The 23,207-nt window shown below is 44.9% G+C and overlaps 1 protein-coding gene across 1 annotated transcript in view; it reads left to right on the top strand.

Annotated features, from left to right (window-relative positions):
* Positions 1-608: 608 nt before the first annotated feature.
* The window catches only part of LOC108802840 (N-acetylated-alpha-linked acidic dipeptidase 2-like), a gene marked incomplete at its 3' end in the record, with an annotated part of 58,970 nt that continues 36,371 nt past the window's right edge, over positions 609-23,207 (top strand). Inside the window, exons 1-6 of the mRNA XM_018574693.1 lie at positions 609-652; positions 11,627-11,751; positions 17,491-17,602; positions 17,999-18,185; positions 18,553-18,654; positions 20,175-20,300. Coding sequence (XP_018430195.1) covers positions 11,667-11,751; positions 17,491-17,602; positions 17,999-18,185; positions 18,553-18,654; positions 20,175-20,300 — 612 coding nt within the window. The remainder of the gene's footprint in view (positions 653-11,626; positions 11,752-17,490; positions 17,603-17,998; positions 18,186-18,552; positions 18,655-20,174; positions 20,301-23,207) is intronic.

Here is a 23,207-nt window from a genome sequence, read left to right as displayed (position 1 = left end):
TGCAGTAAATTACAGTATGTACCAGGAGCATAACTACAGATCATGGGCCAACATAGCAAAAAATGTAAGGTGGGGGGGCCTGATGACATAGATATGTTATGTCCGCAAAAAATGAGGTCAGCTGCCTACCTGAATATACTGATTGAGCACGTGTTTCCATCAATGGATTTTTCATCAATGGACTTGTTCTACCATGATGGCACAAGATTTTTCAAACATCACAATGCCAGCATTTATCAAAATAGTTCAAGCGCAAAATTTTTTTGCCGGCTTCCACACAATCGTGGCTATTAAATAGCCTCACATGAGCAGAGTCTGCACAGATGAAGGATTTTAGCGTTTGCTGCATGGTCTTCCGCACGGAAAACCGCACGGGAAACGCAAACACTATATGTAAATGAAGCCTTATGCTGTATTAGCAGATTATGTTCTACTATAAACACAATGTTTTCATTGTGTCCCTTGGCAGGATTTCCTGCAGCTTCCTAATGAACCTGCTTGACCAGTTTTTGCTCATTTTAACAACACACCTATAGAGCAGACTCCAAGTTATTTGTGAACTTGCTTTACTCGTCTGTCCTGAATCTTAAAAGGCTATTAGAATATCAGCTGCCGCTATGCATTTGATGTCGTGTAGGGTCACCCATCTATGGTCTATTCTCACTGATTTCTTTAGAAAAGTCATCATACGTAATTTTATGCAGAAAGGGGAAGGAAATTCGACCTGACTCATGTAATAGGTCAGCCCTTCACTTATCTGACCTTTTGTTTGTGAGGTTTACTTAAAGTTTATATAGGTAGTTTTAGTCTTACTTTGCCAGTGAACAGACAGCTTAAAAAGCATGGAAATGGAACATGAGTTGGAGAAGACTTCCATGACCTTACCAGACCCGCTGGACCGTGAAAGGAATCTTCAGCAAATGTAAGAATTATGATGACCTACTATTAGACATTTGTTTTAAAAGTAGTCCAAATTTTCATTGGCTTATTGTGATTCTGAGTCCTTGGAAACAGTGGTGCTGACCAAGAACAATGGGTTCTGTCAAAATTTGAACATGTCTTGGAAGGTTTTGATGGATCAGAAGGGGTTTCAGGTTAACAAGTCTCAGTTATATTTATTTTTTAGAGATTAGGACGTATGCTCTGTGTGGTGCCAATAAGCTCATTATACTTAAAGTGGATTAAAGGGTGGTGGAGATGGCCATCATTTGACATCATGTGCAAAAATACACAGCATACTTACATATTATGACACACTTACCTCCTGGTGTGGTCTCCAGTGTTGTGAGGTCCAGACTTCCTGTATCCATTTCATCTGCATTGATGCCATGCTATTTTCCTTTTTTTCTGGGCCCACTGCCTTCTTGCTTCACCAATTGGACAGGCACTGATGATGTAACTCCCGCCCATACAGCCATCAGTTGATATAATGTGATATTATGACACACTTACCTATGGGTGTGCTCCCCAGTGATGTGAGGTCTAAGCTCCCTATACCCACTCCATTCCTGCCAATGCCATGTTATTTTCCTCTTCTTCCAGGTCCACCATCTCCTTGCTTCCCCAATTGGGCAGGCACTGATGATGTAACTACCATTCACGCAGCCATCCTTTGACATAATATGCAAGTGCTATATATACAGCATACTTTTATGGCACTGGCAGGGATGGCAGGCACTGTGTGTGTGCTCCCTGAAGTGAGGTCTAAGCTCCCTATACCCACTCCATCACTGCCAGTGCCATGTTATTTTCCTCTTTTCTCAGGTCCACCATCTTCTCGTTTCACCAATTAAGGAGACACTAATGATGTGACTCACATCCACGGGGCTATCATTTGACATAATATGCAAGCATACACAGCATATTCTCACGTTAGACAGACTAACCTCTGGGTGTGCTCTCCAGTCATGTGAGGTCCAAGCTCCCTCCATCCACTCCATCCCTGCCATGTTATTTTTCTCTTATTCTGGGTCCACCATCTTCTTGCTCCACCAATTGGACACGCACTGATGATGTAACTCCCTCTCACGCACGCTGGAGTTACATTATCTCAGCACCCGGCCCCATTCTCAGCATCTGTGGGAGGATCCATCCTCTCTATTTATCCTGGTGGTCATTGTCACCAGGACTGAAAGTAAAGAAAAATTCAAAATTTGGATTTGTTACCGAAACAGGAATAGAGGGGGCACTTGTATTAGTGACAACTGTCTAAGCGGGTATTTTTCTCACTTTAGAGAGATATCCTCATACTTCCTATTGTGTCCTGTCCTTAAAAATCACCTAAATGAACACAGATGGTAATAAAAAAAAAAGGCTTTTTAAACCTTCCAAACCTTCCCACTGTATCCAAAACTAACTTTATGTTGATTGCCTTCCTACCTGCTGCTGTTACTCCGCTTCCTTCACTCCCCTGCTGTTTAACCCCTTCATGACTGAGGCCCTTTTTTCCATTTTTGCACCCATGTTATATTCCACATTTTAGGCCTGAAAATGACGTAAAACCCCCCAACATTATATATTTTCTGAATGCCAAGACCCTATAGAATAAAATGGTGGTAGTTGAAAATGTTTATGTTGCGCAATATTAGCGCAACTCCTTATTAAACCCCAAAATTTAGTGACAAATTTAATTAAATGCCCCAAAACACAACAAATTACCCATTTTTTTAATGAAATATAAAAGATGAGGTTACAACGAGTAAAACGATACCCAACATGCCCAGTTTACAGATTGCGTGCGACCGTGAAACGGCGAAAAACTGCAGTACCCCAAAAAGTCAATAAAAGACACTTTAAAAGCCCCCACAGGTCATCAATTTAGAGATACCCCAAAATACTGGCCCTAGAATTATTGCTCTCACTCCGGCGTGCGCGGCGATACCCAACATGTGTAGCGCGTTCGTCGTTTTCATGCGTAGGCGCACCCGACGCGTGTTTACGTGGCGACGCGCGTGCTCGCGGGGGCGGGGTACTTTTAAATTTTTTTTTTTTATTATTAGATTTATTTTATTTCATTTTAATTTTAAAAACTGTTTTTTGTTTTTTTTTTACTTTACTTTGACTGCTATCACATGGGGGGGCTTGCAAGCCCCCCCATGTAATAGCAGATGGTGGTGACAGGTCCTCTTTAAGGTGATGCTGGGGGTCCAAAAGACCCTCAGTGTCACCTTTACACTAGAAATGAGCTATTGAAGTGCAGATCGCACTTCAATAGCTTATAGCTGGGCTGCAGGAGCCCAGAACTGACAGCCCAGGGACCGGAAGTGATGCAATCTGCATCGCTCCCGGTCCCATAGAACGGGGAGGGGATCGATGAACGGAAGTTCGTCGACCTCCTCCCCAGCTCCCCGAGGACACAAAGATCGCCGGCGCCGGGCCCGTAGGAGGGGCAACGGAGCCCGGGAAGCACGGCGGGGGTGTCCGGCGGGGGGGGGCGGCCCCTTCTTCGGGACGCAGAAGCGATCTGGCGACAGGTAAGTCGCCAGGATCGCTTCTGTTGTAAAGCCGACAGTCGGCTCTACAAGTTTAAACAGACTCCCGGCGGCAAAAGTCGCCGGGAGTCTGTTTAAACAGCCCCGATGCTGGCGACGTACACTGTACGTCGTCAGTCACGAAGGGGTTAACTTGCGTTTAAACTATCCAATACGCCCAGGTATGGGAGAACATGTGACTCTCTTCCCGTCCTTCCATGACACAGTGCAGTGTGCCTGGCTGGTCGGGCCATTGCTGTTACTGCCCATGTATTTTTCTCATGACAGGTTGCCTTTAAAACACAAACTCTGTACAACCCTATTAAGTCTACATGTTTATTAGCAAATATGGCTGTTTGCCCAATCGTGTATATTTAGAGTATATGTATAGGCAACAAGGCAATTAAGCCATGAACGCCCTGTGATACAATTATTTGCATGCCATTGACACCCCATATGCTGCATGTCCTCATTAAACAAACACGTAGAGATAATAGTCTATAGTGAATGGGCTTGAGCCAGTGAATATTCTGTAACTTAGAGTATCTATGGTCAAAAACTAAAACGAAATCTGTATTTCCATACTGAAGTGCTATCCCACTCCTATAACCATATCCATCTAGAAGTTTGTAAATGTACTTATTGAAGATGCTCATAGGATGGACTTCCTCAATGCACTCAGGCCCGGCGCTACCGCAAGGCAAGTCAGGCGGCCGCCTGAGGGCGCTGCAGGGTGAGGGCGGAAAAAACAGGGCATTTTGACAAGTACTTGTCAAAATGCCCGGATGTTTACGATGTTTTTTTTTTTTTCTTCATTTACCTTCGGTGCGGAAGAGCAGCGGCGAGTCAGCGCTGGTCCAGTGGGAGGAGCTCCAGGTGGGGTCCTAATTTAGCTGGCCAGCGACTGCCAGAGGATCCCGACACGCGCGGCACCTCAGGCAGGCCCCTGCTCTCCCACGCCGAAGGTAAGTGAAAGAAAAAAAAACCATAGAGCAAGCATCGGGGCATTTTGACAAGTACAAGTACTTGTCAAAATGCCCTGTTTTTACAGGGGTCGGGGAGGGGGCGCAAAAATACACCTTGCCTGTGTAGGCACGAATCCTAGCACCGGCCCTGCACTGACACCTTTTCAATCAGCCCTGTGAATATGAACTTCTTTGTGTCACCACTCTCACAGCCTGCTTTTTGAACTCAACATCTGAACAATGTAAACCATGAACGTCCCATTCACCGTAACACATACTGCATGTCCTGATTGAACAAACCCTCTGAGATCACTGGCTACTGAGTAACATGGAGAAGTGTTGTATCGAAATGTTACCCCATTGTTCATTGTTTGTGCGGCCGTCCTCTCTCCCTCCGTAGTTTCTATGGAATTATAAATGTTAGCACAATGTACCCGGCAGTGTTATTACAATACAATCCCTCATTGTCTGCCATGCATGACCTCTTTATACCGGTGTGACCAGTCTCTAGTTCTGCACACAGTACACAAAAAGATTTCAACATTTTGAATTTTAAAATGTGTTTCCAGGTACAGTGTGCTCCTACTATACACAAATCAGACTCTGCACAAGAACATGAATACCCAATTGTCACACCCTGATCCACTTCAAGTGCATGTAAGCTAGGGATGCACTGATACCATTTCTTCCAGACAGATACTTTTCCTCAAGTACTCGCCGATACCAATTACTGATACCGTTTTTTTTAAAGCTTTTCTAAAACAATGCAGACTAATGATTTTAGGAGAGTGGTGGAGCTGCAACCGTTCAGTGGTACTTCTGCCACTGAATCCAAGCTGTAGAAGGACTATAAATTCCAGCAATACAATATAAAGCAATACAGGACAATACCGCCAATTATAGAGGACTACAAATCCCAGCAATACATTATACAGCAATGCAGAATACCATCAGCTGTAGAGGACTACAAATCCCAGCAATACATTATACAGCAATGCAGAATACCATCAGCTGTAGAGGACTACAAATCCCAGCAATACATTATACAGCAATGCAGAATACCATCAGCTGTAGAGGACTACAAATCCCAGCAATACATTATACAGCAATGCAGAATGGCACCAGCTATAGAAAACTACAAATCCCAGCAAAACATTTTATAGAAATGTAGAATTACACTTGCTATAGAGGACTACAAATCCCAGCAATACATTATACAGCAATGCAGAATGGCACCAGCTATAGAGGACTACAAATCCCAGCAATGCATTATAGAGCAATGCAGAATAATCTGAAGCTACATACTCTGTGTTGCTCCGGTGTGGCAGTCTGATGTTTCAGGTGGGCTGTGGAGGGTCCCAGGTGGGCTGTGCCGGCTATCAGGTGGGCTGTACAGGCTCTCAGAAGGGCTGTGCGGGCTCTCAGGAGGCTTTGTAGGGTCTCAGGTGGGTTGTGCGGAGTCTAAGGAGACTGTGCTTGGTCTCAGGAGGCTGTGCAGGGTCTCACCAGGGCTGTGCGGGGTCTCATCAGGTGTCCGGATGTTCTTGTGGGAAGGTGCGGGTGGCGGGGTTCCACAGAAAGGAGGAAGAGGAGAGGTGCGGTCGGCGAGCAAGCTTGGGACCTTTGACAGCCACTTTATTTTCATGAATACGAGTACCCGTGAAAATGCCCAGTATCGGCACCGATACCGGTATCGGTATTGGTGGATCCCTAATTTAAACTCTAACAATAAACGTCTCTTATTTCCTCCATTTAGGTCTGTAAGTCCCCATTCACACCTAGGCATTCTGTGAATGCACGCCACACTTTGACGTGCATTCATGGGACGTGTCAAAAACATCCAACGCACTTGCAGTGACATTACTAGTTAATGGTACCCCAAATGCAGCCATGAAAATGCGCACAAACGCGTGGGGGAAATACACATGACGCCTGTAGCAGAATTTGCTACATGACCTACTTCCCTGTATTTGTCGCGGGTTCAGGAACTCATTGAGATCCCGCATTCCCACTGTGCTTAGGTGTGAACAGGGACTCAAACTTTTTTCAATTCTGTATAGTATGGAGAGGGATTAAAGCCCCTGTCTGGTTTTTATTGCTGTCTGTGTCCCTATTAGGGAGATTTAGCCTGTCTATTTGTCCCGGTGACCTTCATCACTGAAAGTGAAAGAAAATCCCAAATTTGGGGTTCTCACCAGATCAGGAATAGATGGAAATATTCCAATGGGGACACTGGTTCTGGTGACCCCAGGCCATGGTGTCACCCAGAGCGGCCAGCGGTAACAACGTTATGGGTGCTTACCTGCCGGCGGCCATTTTGGCAAAGAGCAGAGGGGACGTTCATCCGGAGAGATAAGGTATGCCGCCAGGTCCCCTCCTCTCTCATGCAACTGTCGTTAAATAATCATTTTTAATTATATAACAAAATAAATACTATTTTTATGGGTCTGATAGTCTGGAAAGTCAATAATACAGCTAAAGTCCCAGTTTAAACCAATACCGTTGTTGAATTCTTGCATTCGTTTTTACTAAAACAAGAGATGACACAAGGGGTGGAGCTTGTGCAATTAGACATCGTTATTTAGGTGTGTCTGGAGACGCATGATGTCCAAACACAGCCCAGCCAGTACCATCAACAATCTTCTCTTACCAATTAGCATTGTCTGTTAATCTATGTAGCTGAGAAGTGGACGGATATACATGACCCTGACCGTCGCTCCTCTGTTTGTTTGGACCAGGATGAATCGTGAAACTGAAAGGTAATATTCCATCATGACTTTGTGTGCGCTTTTGTTAGTATTGCTTTAATTTAATGTGTACTAAACTTATCGTTAGTTGTGCTCACAGTATTGTGATAAGGGCTCATGTGCACGGGTGTATTACAATATTTCCATCTAAGTTGCATCTTTGTGGCAGAAACCTGCAAAAAAAATCTGCATGGCGTTTGGTTGTTCTCCCTGTGCTTGGGGGGGGGTTCCTCCGGGTACTCTGTTTACCTCCCACACTCCAAGGACATGTTGGAAGGTTAATTGGCTCCTGTCTAAAGGTGGCCATACACTCTACAACCATCGCAAGACTTTAGTCTTGCGATGGTTGTAAAGGGATTAAAAAAACGTACGATCTGCCTATCTTGGACAGGCAGATCGCACTCTCGATCATCGCAAGCCCACCCCCCTGAGGGGCGGGCTTCCGATGACCGCAATGCTGAACGGGCAGTGTGCGCGTGCGCACACCGGCCCGTTCAGCATTTATCTTCCGAGCACCGTTCTAACCAGCCGAGAATCGTACGATTCCCGGCTGGTTTTCGAACATGCTGGTTCGACAGAAGACGTGCGACCGTACAATAGAAACGGTCGCACGTCTCCGTTCACACTGCTCGATTATCGTACGAAAAACCGATCGCATACGATTATCGTACGATAATCGTGCAGTGTATGGGCACCTTTAGTTGGCCCTGTATGTATGCATGTGAGATAGGGACCTTAGATTGTAAGCTCCTTGAGGGCAGGCACTGATGTGAATGTAAAGTGCTGCGTAAATTGTGAGCGCTATATAAATACCTGCAATAAATAAATCCAGGATAAAAAAGTGCGTTTTGGCACATAACTGTTCGCATGGCGTTTAGAGGTGTGCGCACATAAACCCTATTGGCTAGAATTTCAGAAAATTGTTTTCATTCCTTACCTTCATTTTCCTGTCCCTGCCTATCCTCATGTCAGCACATATCATGGCAGCAGCCAGCGCTGATCCGTTTCACTCGGCGGTCTCGGACATGCTGACATGAGTAGGCCAGGAAATTGAAAAAAAAAAAATTTCTACTACTTACTGTAATTTTCTTCTCCCTCTCCTGGCCTATCCCTATGTCGGTATATCATATCACAGACCACCGGCTGATAAAGAGCGTCATTTGCTGCTGGCTGCCATAGTATGGTGATAATGAGGTCAGGAAATTCATCTATTGTAGCCACTAGAATGAATTGAGACACATACATGCTGCTGAGGGGCAGTAACAACAGGAGGTTGATCTGCGGTTTTTTAAATGGCATGTTGCATTTGGCGGGTGGTAATGCAAAACTGGAATTCAGGAGGCAGCAGTATCAACTTTTGGGTGCCTGGAATCTCTGCTCTACCGCACTCTGAAAAGCAGCGCAACATGGACCACTTTTCAGAAGGGAGGTGAAGTCTACTGCTTGTGTCAAGGAGTGCTTGGATTTACTAAGAGCCAGGAGGTCCAACCTCAATCCGTTCAGTTTAATACCAGTCCTGCAGGTTCCTGCACGACAAAGTTGTTATAAAATCTACGTCGCCCGCCAATGGAGTACTGTACCTTCCCCAGATCTCGCCTAGGTGACATCACCCTGGATAAGGGGTCCTCTACATTCCCCAGATCTCACAGAGTGACATCACCCTCGATAAGGATTACTCTACCTTCCCCAGATCTCCTTGGGTGACAGTACCCTGGATATGGGGTCCTCTACGTTCCCTAGATCTCACGGGAGTGACATCACCCTCGATAAGGAGTACTCTACTTTCCCCAGATCTCATTGGCTGACAGTACCCTGGATATGGGGTCCTCTACGTTCCCCAGATCTCACGGGAGTGACATCACCCTCGATATGGAGTAATCTACCTGTAGGCGGGGTCCACTCTTGGGGTGTTGCGTGTGTGTTCCCTTTGGGTTGGCTGGGTAACCCCGTGCATGCAACTCGAAACCAGACACCCCACGGTCAGGGGCCACGGCCTTGGCCTCGTGCAAACACTCCCACACGTGTAGTACTGCGTACACAGGGCCTCATGGCTTCAACCGCCTCTGCGGTCTTCGGCGCTTCCTCCCCCTTAGGGAGAAAGGCCACCATGAATGGCACCCTGTGTCAGGCATAGCCCCATTGCGCACCTACTCTCCTCAGATGGTTACAGCCACGATACAGTCCAACATCACACTCCTGTAGAACCCCACCTTCTCAGAGGTTGGAGGGAGAAGAACCAGTCCACACAGATAGTCTTTTTGTTGGTTTTACTTGAAGGTATAAACAAAACAAAGTATACGATCAGCCACCCCCGGGTGGGATGACGGCACAATTCTTGTTACTTGCATAGTGATACAATTTAGAGAGAGAGAGAGAGGTACATCAGCCCAGGTGCAGCCCAGAGTCCACGTCTTACTTCGGCCATAGGCCCACTGGCAAATATCGTCAGTCTTCTAGCACTTCACTATTCTCCGTAATGCCATCCATTGTCAGTCCTAGCACGGTGGGTTTCCCCCTATGGGGAAACTAGGGAATCTTTGTAGCTCTACATAGTCCTAGGCCTGGTCCTGTCCTTCCCATGGACCAACCTATGTTCAAGAAACAGTCTCCCTCCGGAGACTCTGCAAATAGTCTTAGACTTCTGCTCTCCTGCACTGAACTCCACAACTCAACTTCCCCTCTCGGGCGCCCCCTATAAATCAACTTCTCCTGGGACACAGAGTTTCCCCCAGGCCAGAGCTGCATCTATTTCCAGGGCCCCATGGGGGCATCTAGTGGCCGTTGGCCATACTGCACCTACCTACATACCTTCCCCAGATCTCGTTGGGTGACATCACCCTGGATATGGGGTCCTCTACATTTCCCAGATCTCACCGAATGACATCACCCTCGATAAGGAGTACTCTACCTTCCCCAGATCTCATTGGGTGACTTCACCCTGGATAAGGGGTACTCTACATTCCCCAGATCTCACCGAGTGACATCACCCTTGATAAGGAGTACTCTACCTTCCCCAGATCTCGTTGGGTGACATCACCCTGGATAAGGGGTACTCTTCATTCCCCAGATCTCCCCCTCTCCCCAGAGCTGGCCAGATGATGTCACTCTTGATATGGAATACTCTACATTCTCCAGATCTAGGCGGATGGTGTCACCCTAACTATGGGATACTTTACCTTCCCCAAATCTGCCCGGGTGGTGTCACCCTCGATATGGAGTACTCTACCTTTTACTAGATCACACCAGATGATGTCACTCTCAATATGGAGTACTCTGCATTTCCGAGATCTTGCCGGATGAAGTCACCGATGTGGAGTAGTCTACATTCCCCAGATCTCATTGGATAATGTTACGCTTGATATGGAGTACTCTACACTCCCTAAATCTGGCCAGTATGGAGTTCTCTACATTCCCCACATCTCACCAGGTGATGTCATCCTCCATATGGAGTACTCAACATTCCCCACATCTCTCTGGGTGATGTTACTCTCTATATGGAGTACTCTACATTCCCCACATCTTACCGGGTAATGTCACCCCCAATATGAACAGTACTGTACATGTTCCAGACCTCGCCAGGTGATGTCACCCCGATATGAAGTACTCTACTGTATATTCCCCAGATCTGACCGAGTGATGTCACCCCGATATGAAGTACTCTATATTCCCCAGATCTGACTGAGTGTTGTCACCCTCGATATGGAGTAATAAAATCTTCAATATCACTGAATACTAGTGTGTACCGCGATTTTGCTAGAAACTAAAAAAGGTGCATGAGCTTCTTTACCGCATTTGTTGCATGTAGGGCATCTCATTGAAATGAATGAACTGCTCTATGCGTGACTCTCGACAAATGTGCAAAAACCGTCATAAATGGGCAATCGTGAATGGGGGTTGAAAATGCTAGTTAGCGCTTCTGGCGTGCAGCACTGGGGGTCCCTGGTTCAAATCCAGGTCAGGGCACTATCTGCAAGGAGTTTGGATGTTCTCTCTGTGCTTGTTGTAAAGTAGTCACCACTCCAAACTCACTCCCGTGATAGGCTACAATCTCACGTTTAGTTTACTAATTTGTATTGAAGTTAAATCTTCATCACGGGAGCGAGCTTGGAGCGGTGACTACTTTACAACACACATAGGGACCATGGGTAACAAAAGTAGCCACCCTCCAGAAGGAAGGATAGTGTCAACACCAATTCAGAGATGATTTGAGGATCTACAGCCGAGTGATACACAAATAAGATGCATTTTTGTTAATAGTTGAGACACTTAAATGAATTTGTAAGATTTAAGTGAGTTTAGTGTCACTATAACCTTGAATGGGGCTAGCCCATCAGGTATACAGAATACGCGGCATTACCAGTTTGTACCACTAGGTGTCATCAGAGTACACCTGTAGCATTAAAGCCCTGGCTTGTGACACTTTCTCATGGTGTGTTTCATGCAGAGATCGCAGAAGAGACGAGACAAGCAAGCCAAGTGTGATCATGGCCAGGAAGAAGGGGCTGAAGCGCACTTGTGTGGTGGTCATATTCTCTCTGGCTGTCATCTTCCTCCTGGGAGTCCTTGTAGGTGAGTTGGATGAAACTTTACAAGTGATACAAAGTTGCAGGAGGACACAATATGGAAGACACACCAGCTGTGACTGTGCCAGCCACCCTGGAGATCAGGGACTGGCAGCAGCTGTGTAGTATTCAGCATTGTTAATGATCAGATCTGCAGTCCTGAGCTCCTTGCCTGTGTCTGGGTTCACACTCCTGATTAGGGTTCACCTTGTGCAGCTGCTAAGTCATGTTTGTAATATGTCACACTTAAAAAAATATTGTGTCAATGTTTGCTGTAAACAAATACTGGGATTTCCACACTCATGGCCCAGTGTTGTCTCCGCGCTGGTTTAGCTGATTTTAAACTGAACGTTCAGTTGGGGGAAATTGTTAAAAAAAAATATTTCAAAAAATATTTTTTTTTAAGACAGAAATATAATGAGACTTTTTAGATCCCTTTTTCTTCATCCGCTTCTTTTTTTTCTTTTTCTTAAAGCTCCAGGTATAAAAAGGTCCATTTAAATATATTCCTCTATAGACACAAAGGATGCAAATCCAGTTTATGTGCAGCAAATGCCTTTGTAAACCCAGATATCACCTAGGAAAAGTAGCGGTGACATCATCATTGCGCTGTACATAGCCTAAGCAGAGCTGTGGGAGGGGCTCACCAGGCCCCACCCACAACAGAAAACTACAGGAGGGGCGGAGACGAGACCAGTCACCCGGCAAAAGGAGAGAGAGAGCTGCAGTGACCAGTTATTATTACAGGTTGTTCATGCTGCCCTGATTCAGGCTGTAGTCCCCTCACCTGGCAGGCTTCCTATCCCTTATCCATTTGCAAAAGCCACCTTTGGCAGCTGCCCTTTGGGCCCCACAACAATGACTGGGCCCTGGGCAGCTACCCCTTTTGCCCTGCATTAAAGACGGCTCTGAGGAGGGGGCAGAGACAAGACCAGTCACCCTGCACAAGGAGAGAGCAGCAGTGACCGGTCTTTATTACAGGAGGGGGCGTAGACAAGACCAGTCACCCTGCACAAGGAGAGAGAGCAGCAGTGACTGGTCTTTATTACAGGAAGCTTACACTGGATTACTGCACAGATCTGGAAGAAATACACAAAGCTCACCAAGAATCAATGAGGATACACATGACACTTGTATGAAGACAATATTTGCTTATCCCAGGGTTCAGCTTCCAGTGCTTTGCCCTTGCAGGTCTTGTATCCTTCCATGGAAATAGATGCACCTGTGGAGTAGTAGAGGGCCCTTGAAAGGTATTTTAGAAGTATAGTCAGGTGAAGAGGTTTTGGGTGTTGACCTCCTGTTAGTGTTCACCTCCCAGTAAACAGCTCCAGGGGTATTTTACGCTTGTATAAGCAGACTCTTCATTCATAGGAGGGTGTTACTGTTTTAAAGCGTATCTAAGCCCAAAAACACAAATTAAAGGGTTAGTTCACTTTCCCAAGTATTTTGGGAAAATGGAATTCACCGTTAAATTTGGCCCCCTCTCCGCCCACACACTATAGTCACCTTTTGGTGACCGTTCCTTCTCTCTGCTGGTACGGGTGTACTGTCCGTACCCATACTGCTGTCCAGATTTTTAATTCCGCTCATAAATTGCAAGCACTCATTGGTCAGCGCGGCACTTCTCATAGGTCAGCGCAGTCAGGTGACCAATTTGCAAGAGAAATTCAAAATCCATAGCGCAGGGCTGCACTGGACGGCAGTACGGGGTATGGACCAGGGACGTGCGGTCAGAGGAGGCAGGCAGAGCCTCACCTAGTATTATGAAGAAAAAAGGTGTCAGCTTCAAGTGTGAAGCTGACAGCTTTGTATCCATTGTTACAGGTTACACAGCAGGGAAAGTCTCCCTGCTGTTAAAGCTGTCATTGGACGGGGCGCTGCCTGTTAATTGCAGGCATCATTGCATCCGTTTTCAGAATAGTCGTTGACTTTGCCACCTGCTGAATGTTGTTAAAATGCAGCTGTACAGAGCTCCGTCAGTCTTTGTGTTTTGCAGTACAAAACACAAAAAATCCCCAGCTTCACCTGCCAGCTCTTTTCTGTTTTGCAGTCTAACGCCATCTGGTCGAAATCTCGAACTTGGAAGTACCCGGCAGGGAGGTAGTTGGAGATTTCGTCGAGTTGGAGCTTTTGATAGAACACCGGCTTTTGACAGCTAAGTTAGGATTACACAGAAGCGGGCTTCCCCACTGCTTGTGCAACCTAACTTGGCGAGGCAAGAGCTGTCACAGCCTCTACTCTGTTTTAGAGGCGTGAGCTCTGTGGATGGCTTGGACCAATGGCAAAGAGCCATTGGTCCAAGCTCTCCAATCAAAAAAAAGAAAACAAAAAAACAGTGAGGACATCAATCTCGATGCCTCACCAGTGACGAGCAAGAGAGGGAGAGAGAGGCTCCCCCCTGTCTCCTCCCTTCCTCCTCCCACACAGCTTGGTTACCGGGCTGGAGGCGGAGCTTCGGCGGGATGGAGGATGCCTCACCCAGCACAGAAGGCACGGCACTGGTATGGACAGTACACTCGTACCGGCAGAGGGGAAGGAGCATTCGCTAAAACCTAAGTATAGTAGGAGAGGGGGCTTAGAGCATGTAATTACATTTTCCCAAATTACTTGGGGGAAAGTGAACTCGCCCTTTAAATATGTTTCAGCTTTCTGGTTCTTAGATAAGGCAGCTGCATCCTTTACTTGTTTCTCTTTTATTATCACCTGGTGATCCTGCCAGTAACGCACATCCTCTCCCAAGGTGGCAACGCTCACTGTACTGTACTAAGGAGGAGCAGATTGGTCTCCATAGGACAGGAAGTGTTAGCACTGCAGAACATGTCCCCCTTTTCTCATTTTTAATACAATAGGGAACATGTTCTGTATCCCACAGAGATAGCTGGCAACAGTGCTAACTGATAACAGTAAGGAGAGGGGAGAGCACAGGAAGTTGCTCCTCAGCACCAGCTAGTAGTGGTAATGGTGCAGGAACAGTATTCTATCAGCTTTACACTGGGTGTAAGGTTTATACAGCAGCCCCTAAGTGTTTGAGTTAAAGAGGAACTGAAATGTGGAAGCAGTGCCCATAAAAGAGGTCAAAGGACTAGTCACCAGTATTGTCTATGGCCTTGGTTCTCAACTGGTGGGTCGTGACCCCGTGTTCAGTGGGTCACTGCATGCCTTCTACTTTTCTAGGTGAGAGGCTCCTCTGCCTCCCCCTAGAGCAGCACTGTCAGTTCTCATGCCAAGCAGCCATTCAAAATATGCTGCCTTGCGCCGAGTGTCAGCTTGAGGTGGAGTGGGCTGAGGGTATGGACGCGAAGGAGCTCCATCCATACGTGCATTGCTTACAGCTTCCTCACATGTCCTGTAGAGGTGCCTGGACCGGAGTGACATCACATTCTGGCTCCCGCCACCTCTACAGGGCACGCAAGGGAGCTATGTAAGCAATGCACATATGGATTGAGCTACAGCACAGCAGCCCACACCATGCGATCGCATCTACCATGCATTCGTGTGTGGGAGGTGTGCTGCATTGCTATTCATTTGAATGGTACCCCAAACGCACCTACCAACGACAGTTTGTACACCCTCACTGGAGCGCGCGGTGCCCTAATGCCATGCGTTCTATTGCAGTGAGACTTGGGTCACGCCTTAATGACCGAGGACAAATGTGGGTCCTGAGGTTACACAGGTTGAGAACCACTGTTCTATGGTCTCCCTGCAGGTGATATTTTCCCCATTATTGTCATGTCATATTGGGGGTGTAGTGCTCTATATATAGAGTGTAATAGAATTGTATTATGATCATGTCCAGTGGTCGGTCATGTTGGAGGTGTAGTGGTCTATGTATAGAGTGTAATAGAATTGTATTATGATCATGTCCAGTGGTCGGTCATGTTGGAGGTGTAGTGGTCTATGTATAGAGTGTAATAGAATTGTATTATGATCATGTCCAGTGGTCGGTCATGTTGGAGGTGTAGTGGTCTATGTATAGAGTGTAATAGAATTGTATTATGATCATGTCCAGTGGTCGGTCATGTTGGAGGTGTAGTGGTCTATGTATAGAGTGTAATAGAATTGTATTATGATCATGTCCAGTGGTCGGTCATGTTGGAGGTGTAGTGGTCTATGTATAGAGTGTAATAGAATTGTATTATGATCATGTCCAGTGGTCGGTCATGTTGGAGGTGTAGTGGTCTATGTATAGAGTGTAATAGAATTGTATTATGATCATGTCCAGTGGTCGGTCATGTTGGAGGTGTAGTGTTCTATGTATAGAGTGTAATAGAATTGTATTATGATCACGTCCAGTGGACAGCCATTTTGGGGGGTGTAGTGTTCTATGTATAGAGTGTAATAGAATTGTATTATGTAAAGCAAATATGTTGCGCTCGGTCTATGTGAACCAACTACACACTAAAGTGTAAATAAACAAATCTGTGTAAAATTAATAGAATTGTATTATGATGATGTCCAGTGGTCGGTCATGTTGGGGGTGTAGTGTTCTATGTATAGAGTCTAATAGGATTGTATTATGATGATGTCCAGTGGTCGGTCATGTTGGGGGTGCAGTATTCTATGTATAGAGTGTAATAGAATTGTATTATGATGGTGTCCAGTGGTCGGTCATGTTGGGGGTGTAATGTTCAATGCATAGAGTGTCAAAGCATTGTACTATGGTTGTGTCCAGTGGTCGGTCATGTTGAAGGTATAGTGTTCATTGTCTATATATAATGTGCAGTTTGACCGCTAACACCGTGAGCCAAGGAAGCATCTTCTGACACTCATAACTTTAAATTCAATTTTTTTTTTTCCCTTTATAAAGTTGGTATGGATTGAAGAGGGTTGGAGGGGTGAAGCAGAATGGTTCACTTTTCTAGACTCATTCTGGCTCTCAGTGCTCTTGTTAGCAAGGATTCACACTCTTACTCACTTTAAAATAATGATGGCAAAGTCAGATGTTGATTGGCTGGAAGTTTTGTTGGAGAAAATGCACACCGGTTGTGTAAGGGGCATTAATCTTGTTTCAGAGTAAGCTCCATTACTGTGACTGTAGACGACTTCTCTTCTTATGATGAGAAAAGCAAAACATCTCGCCGGGTACAGATGAAAGCTCATAATTATTATTTAGCTAATGAATTCCAAACGGAACTTTGCACATAGCTTGCAGCAGTGTCACATGTTGGTTATAAAGGAAAAGAGTACACAAAGACGAGGAAAACATTGACAGAGGAAACTTTTTGGAAACCGTCATATAGGTGACGACACCGAGGCTTGTTTTTAAAAGGTCAGTCCACCCACAAGTGATATTTTGGTTACATTTAGACCCTGGTGGAATGAATCACCCTCATCTTGTATTTGCTGAGGACCTCAGAAGTGAGATTGTTCTCGTTCTTGGATAAGTTCCCACCCACCTTGGTGTTTTGTATGTTTTGCCAACTGAAGGGTCCCTTCATCAGTAGATGAAATAATTAAACAGGATTTTGCTTTTCCTATAAGTGGTAAGTGAAGCGAACAGACTAACTTTCCAAAGTGAACATCCTCTCCTTCTTTTAGCAAATCAGCCATCATATATCTCAGGTCGTCAGGTCCTGGATTGCAGATCTGCCATTGCTGGGCAACAATGTTAAAGGGGTCATTGGTGGGATTTAGTGGTTTAGTGGGATTCAATGGCTTTCCATGGCACTGGAGTTCTTCTTCTGTTCTTGTTTTTTTTTGTTTTTCTTTCTTTCTTCCATGACATTTTTTGCTATTTTGCCCCCAGGATGGCTCGTCAAGCCAACAGAAGATCGGATGAATGCCTACCATAAACCAATAGATGTCCGAAAGGAGCTTATATTGGAAATGAAGGTGGAAAACATAAAAAAGTTTTTACAGTAAGAAATTATTTTCATTACATGCTGCACACTGTCTTGTATTGTAAATATATTATATTTTTGCTGTTGGGTTCAGATACACTTTAGGGGCCAGTACAATTTACAATCCAGGAAATCGGTGCATATGTACTGTATATAATAATATATTTTGCATTTATCTTTTTATACAGTGTTCTCTTGCATACCTATATTACACATTGTGGTCATAGTTTAGTCCTCTGCATCCCCTGTCAAGAAAATATTCCAAACATTTTAATTCCCCAATATTGTTCTTAAGCCGAGATCTAATTAGACAAGACTGTGTTCCAGACATTCAGTTATTTGCATAGCTCAGGAGCGTAGGCCCGTGTCTTTCTTGCCTCTTTTTTACCTTTTTTTATTGTCTCATTATTTCAGGGATTTCACAAAAGTTCCTCATCTGGCCGGGACAGAGCAGAACCTCAACCTGGCCCAACGAATCCAAGCCCAATGGAGGGATTTTGGTCTGGATAGTGCAGAGTTAGTCCATTATGACGTCCTGCTCTCTTATCCCAACAGCAGCAAGCCCAATTATATCTCTGTTATTGACGAACATGGAACAGAGGTAAGCTGATTGTTCTTCTATGTTTATCCGAAAGTATTATTTCCAGTCGGGTGGCACTCTGATTAACATTTTTGAAGGAAACAAAAACTGCACTCAAATATTTTAGATGGAGGAGGGGGTGGGAAACCTGAGGGATACGTTGATCTGGCTTCCTCCCCCCCAGTCCTGGAATGGGCTAAAGTTTCAAACTCTGATGTCTCATATTTATTTAGATACACTTTCAGCCACCACCATTGAAGAAAAAAAGGATATGTTTACCTATCACAAAAAATGAAAAGGTGAACTGACAGCACCTCCCATGTCCAGGTCCCGGGTGAGTCCGCAATAAAATATTTAAATTCTAATATTTTAATTCTTGTTTTTCCAGGTATTTAACACCTCTTTATCAGAACCACCTCCAGAAGGATATGAAAACTTCACAGATATAGTCCCTCCATATAATGCATTTTCGGCTCAGGGGGAACCAGAGGTAAGCAGGTCTGACCTTGGCGTCTGGACATATTTCATGTCTACATGCTTGTTTTATATTCATAGACTGTGAATGTTACGTTGTGCAGTCTTCTAGCTTCAAGCTAATAGTCCTATGAACACACACACACGCACACGGACCGATTTAAGTAGAATCCAATTTTGTGGAATGAAACCAGAGCTCTTGGCAAAATCCCACAAAGAATTGGGTACCAATACCAATTTCATGAATAAAAACCCATAATGAGAATTGATCCCAGCCCTCCAGTGCTACACCACAAACACAGTACCAGCTGATACACTGCATTGCCATTGAGATTTCGGATTTTTTGCCCATTTAGGTCCAAATGAAGCTTAAGACGAGATATTCCACGTAAGGTCCTATTCAACCTTGAGATGGGCGGCATCACTTGTTGCATTTTAGCGTGTTTGTCGCCCATTTATTTAAGTGAGCTGCCCTACACTCTACCAACACAACTAAGAAGCTCATGTCATGTGCCTTTTTGATCTTTGCTTGTCCCATGTTATTTTTAAGTGTTTGTCGCATGTCTACAGCATGAAAAATATGCATCTTGCTTTGCACATTTAGGGTGCAATTAACAGTGCATGGCACCGCAAGCATGATACGCGATTTTCATGTGTTTCATGAAGGTTCGCAAAATCATGGGATTTACATGATACACAAGTGTGAATGGGGGCTAAATGTAAGGTTCTTCCTGCGATTAGTAGAGAACTAGCTCACCAGAAGCAGCCTAAAATTAAAGGCTCATGCAGAAGGCTGCAGAGATGGACCACCAAGTTCTGTGTAAGAGTAGGAGTGTCTCTGCAGCAGTCTGATACAAAACATATAGAAGAGACCCTTAGCTCTTTGTTGTGACTGCTACAGGCTGCACTTGCCTTTGTCATCTAAGACTGCCCATAGCCAAATTTCCAGAACAATAGAACAATGCCCATAGGGGCCCAGTAGAATGGAGATTTGGTCTTCTTTATCCATAATAAATTGCACAGTGGTTTTCTGTGGCACAGGGCAATGGCACGCTGATCTATCAGGCCAACAATGACACAATGGTCTTTTGGGCCCAAGAAAAATGGTACCATTGTCCTCTGGGCCCCAGAATATTGGTACCCTGGTCCTTTGGGCCCTAAAACAATGGCACAATAGTCTGCTGGGCCTTATAACAATAGCACACTGGTCCACCGTGGCCCAGAGAAATGGTATCCTGGTCCTTTGGGTCCCAGAACAATGTCACACTGGTCCTCCGTGCCCCCAGACTATTGGGCTATCAGGATCCAGAACAATGGCACCCTGGTCTACATTGTCTCAGAACAATGGAACAATGATGCACTTTCAGTACACTGTCACATTGCAGTGACGTTCAGAGGGATTAGTACGTCAATCGTTTATCATCTGCTGCAAAGGTTAGCCATGGGTAACTAGATACTGAACGATATAAGCAAGCTGATGTGTTTTTTTTCTCATTTTTGCACTCGTCAAAATATAATTTAAGGTTTATTTTGCAGGGAGATCTGGTGTACGTGAACTATGCTCGCACCGAGGACTTTTTCTTTCTGCAGAGAAACTTGAGTATCAACTGCGCCGGGAAAATTGTGATCGCCAGATATGGCAAGATCTTCCGAGGAAATAAAGTAAGACGATTACGGAGTTTAAGCTTCTGGCTACCTTCAAAGAGATATATGAGACGAGAGTTTATATTGTAGCAGCAGTTCAGCACATGCCCAGCATTGTGGATTGTGATTTACAAACCGTAATGGGCCATTACCAGATCTGTAGATTACAGTCAATCACTTGATAAGGAACTAATGATCTCTAACACATAAAGTATAGACTTTCATTGCTCTTTTTACTCAAGGTTCCAGAACAGTGGCCATTTGTTACCAGGTCCCATCCAACAAGGTCCAACAATAGAACATGGCACACAGGGCCCCAGTAAAATGGCAATTTGGTCCTCTGAATCCTTAATAAGTAACAGTGTGCCCGAGAACAATGGCATGCTGCTCTACCAGACCTAGGAAAAATAGCAAATTGGTCCTCAGGGCCCCAGAACAATGGCAGCTTGGTCCTCTGGGCCCTAAAAAAACAATGGCACACAAGGTCCTTTGGGCCTTGGAAAAATGACACCCTGGTCCTCTGGGACTTAGAACAATGATCCTGAGGGCCCCAGAATATTGGTATCATGGTCCTTTGGGGCCGAGAACAATGGCACAATGGTTCTCTGGGCCTCAGAACAATGACACCCTTGTCTTCTGAGTCCCAAAATAATGGCTTACTGGTCTATCAGAATCCAGAACAATAAAACCTGAGTCTACTGGGCCTCATAACAATGGCACACTGGTCCTTCAGGCTGTAGAACAATTGTACACTTTCAATTAAGTACAGCTGGTGTCCTGATTAAGTATGTGATAGCTCAACTTAAATAAAGTGATGACTCCCGCTTAAAACAGCATTTTTGCTTATAGCGTCCTCTGCTTAATGTGTGGTAACCCCCACTCAAACAGCCCAAGCTGTTATTCCTGGAATGTATGGAAAACCTGGTTAATTTATTTAGTAACCTGCCCCACTGAACTGCGGTTTAATGTGTAAGTGAGTTTGTATCTTGTGCTACATCTCTGGCTTGCCACCAGGTCAAAAGTCTCACCAACTGACCTTTTTGACAACTTGAACTCAAGTCTGTCATGATGTAATTATCCCTTCCACACCAATTACTGGGGAGATCTTCTGTTAATGATCTGCTGAGGTCTACCAACTGTTACGTCTCACTCAACAGTTCATGGGTGGGAGAAGAAGACCAGTCAGCACATTGTTCAGTTACATCTTAGCCGTGTCTGCGATTTGGGGGCTGTACTCCGGGCTTTATTATCATAATGACACCCCTGAGAATGTTTTCTGTCTTGTATTGTTTTCCTCTGTTCACCAACTCTGGAAATGTATGGATACATTCAGAAAGAAAAATGTAGGGGGAAAGGGGTGAGGATAAGGTGAGTTGAAGAATTTTAACAAGTCAAGGAATGGGAAACTCTTTCTTTTTTCTCTTGTTTGGTGATCATGCTGATTTCTGGAGGGTGGCTACGTTTGCAAGCTCGCTCCGTGATGGAATACTAATTGTAGTCCATCACGCGAGTGAGCTTGGAGTGGTGGCTGCTTTACAACACACACAGGGACCATGGGGAACAAAAGTAGCCACCCTCCAGAAGGAAGGACAGTGTCAGCACCAATTCCGAGATGATTTGACGATCTACAGCCCAGTGATACACAAATAAAATACATTTTTGTTAATAGTTAAGGAATATAACATTTAGAATACTAACAATAACATACAAAGCCATCTACAACTCCGCCCCAACCTACATCACCCATTTTATCTCAAAATACCACCCAAACCACCCCCTTCGCTCTTCCCAAGACCTCCCTCTCTTCAGCTATCTTGTCACCATTTTGCATGCTCGTCTTCAGAACTTTTCCAGAGTGTCCCCCATTCTCTGAAACTCTCTACCCCAATCTGCCCACCTATCTCCTACTCTGTCCACCTTTTAGTCGATCCTTGAAAACTGATCTCTACAGGGAGGCCTATTCCACCCCATTACTTTCAGTTCTTCCATTAAATCATCTCAAAGTTGTTACCTTTCCAGTTGCCCCTCCTACTAGATTGTAATCTCTCACGAGCAGGGCCCTCCTATGTCCTGTACTGAAATTGTATTGTTAATTGTATTGTCTCCCTCAATTTTGTAAAGCGCTGAGCAAACTGTTGGCGCTCTATAAATCCTGTATAATAATAATGTATTTTTAAGATTTAAGTCCTGGATTTAGTCTCACGTTAAGGAATTTTTGGAACCACTGTCATGTTGCCTGGTTTGTTTGTTGTTTTTTTTTTTAGTTCTTGCTGGTACAGGTGACTCCTTGTTCCTGTGCCAACTGTAAAATGTTGGATTTCCCATCACTTCCTGTACCACAGACAATGGGCACCAGAGCAAACTGGGTGGGTCACCCTAGTGGGTATACAAACCGAAGTAGAGACTTCATGGGCGTTTCAACACTTATTCAATCTTAGCTGAACTCCAGGGACACACAATAATGCAGCTCAGTAATCATTAATACATTGATGAAATTTATTGTTAAATACAAGTACCGCACATACATGAATTTTTACTTGGTATCGGCTTCTTGCAGTCTACTATACAGCAGAGCTCAGAGAGAAGGAGAAGCAGTGCAAATAGCCATTTAGTGGTGCTGCAGCAAAAGGATGACAAGAGGAGGGAACACTTCCAGGTCTTGTCCCTCCTCCACACTAAGACTAGCAAGAGCTGCGAAGAACCAAAGTTGGAAACATTTCCATCTTAATATACATTAGGGTTGAACAGTTGATCCCACCGAACTTGATTTGGTGGCATTGCTAGTCAAAATAAGCTTACAATTACAAGGTTCCCTTTCAAAGATAGGAATTAGCAACACACCCCAGCGCTATGTGACATAGATTTGTGGTCATGCAATAGCAATACTTTGGATGTTTCCCTCTCCCTTTTGGTAGTTTCAGAGAT

This window comes from Nanorana parkeri, unplaced genomic scaffold, assembly GCF_000935625.1.
Source record: "Nanorana parkeri isolate BGI_ZX_2015 unplaced genomic scaffold, ASM93562v1 scaffold3167, whole genome shotgun sequence".
Taxonomy (NCBI): Eukaryota; Metazoa; Chordata; class Amphibia; order Anura; family Dicroglossidae; genus Nanorana; species Nanorana parkeri.
Note: the sequence above shows the minus strand (reverse complement) of the source record. Positions and strands in the feature narration are given on the sequence as shown.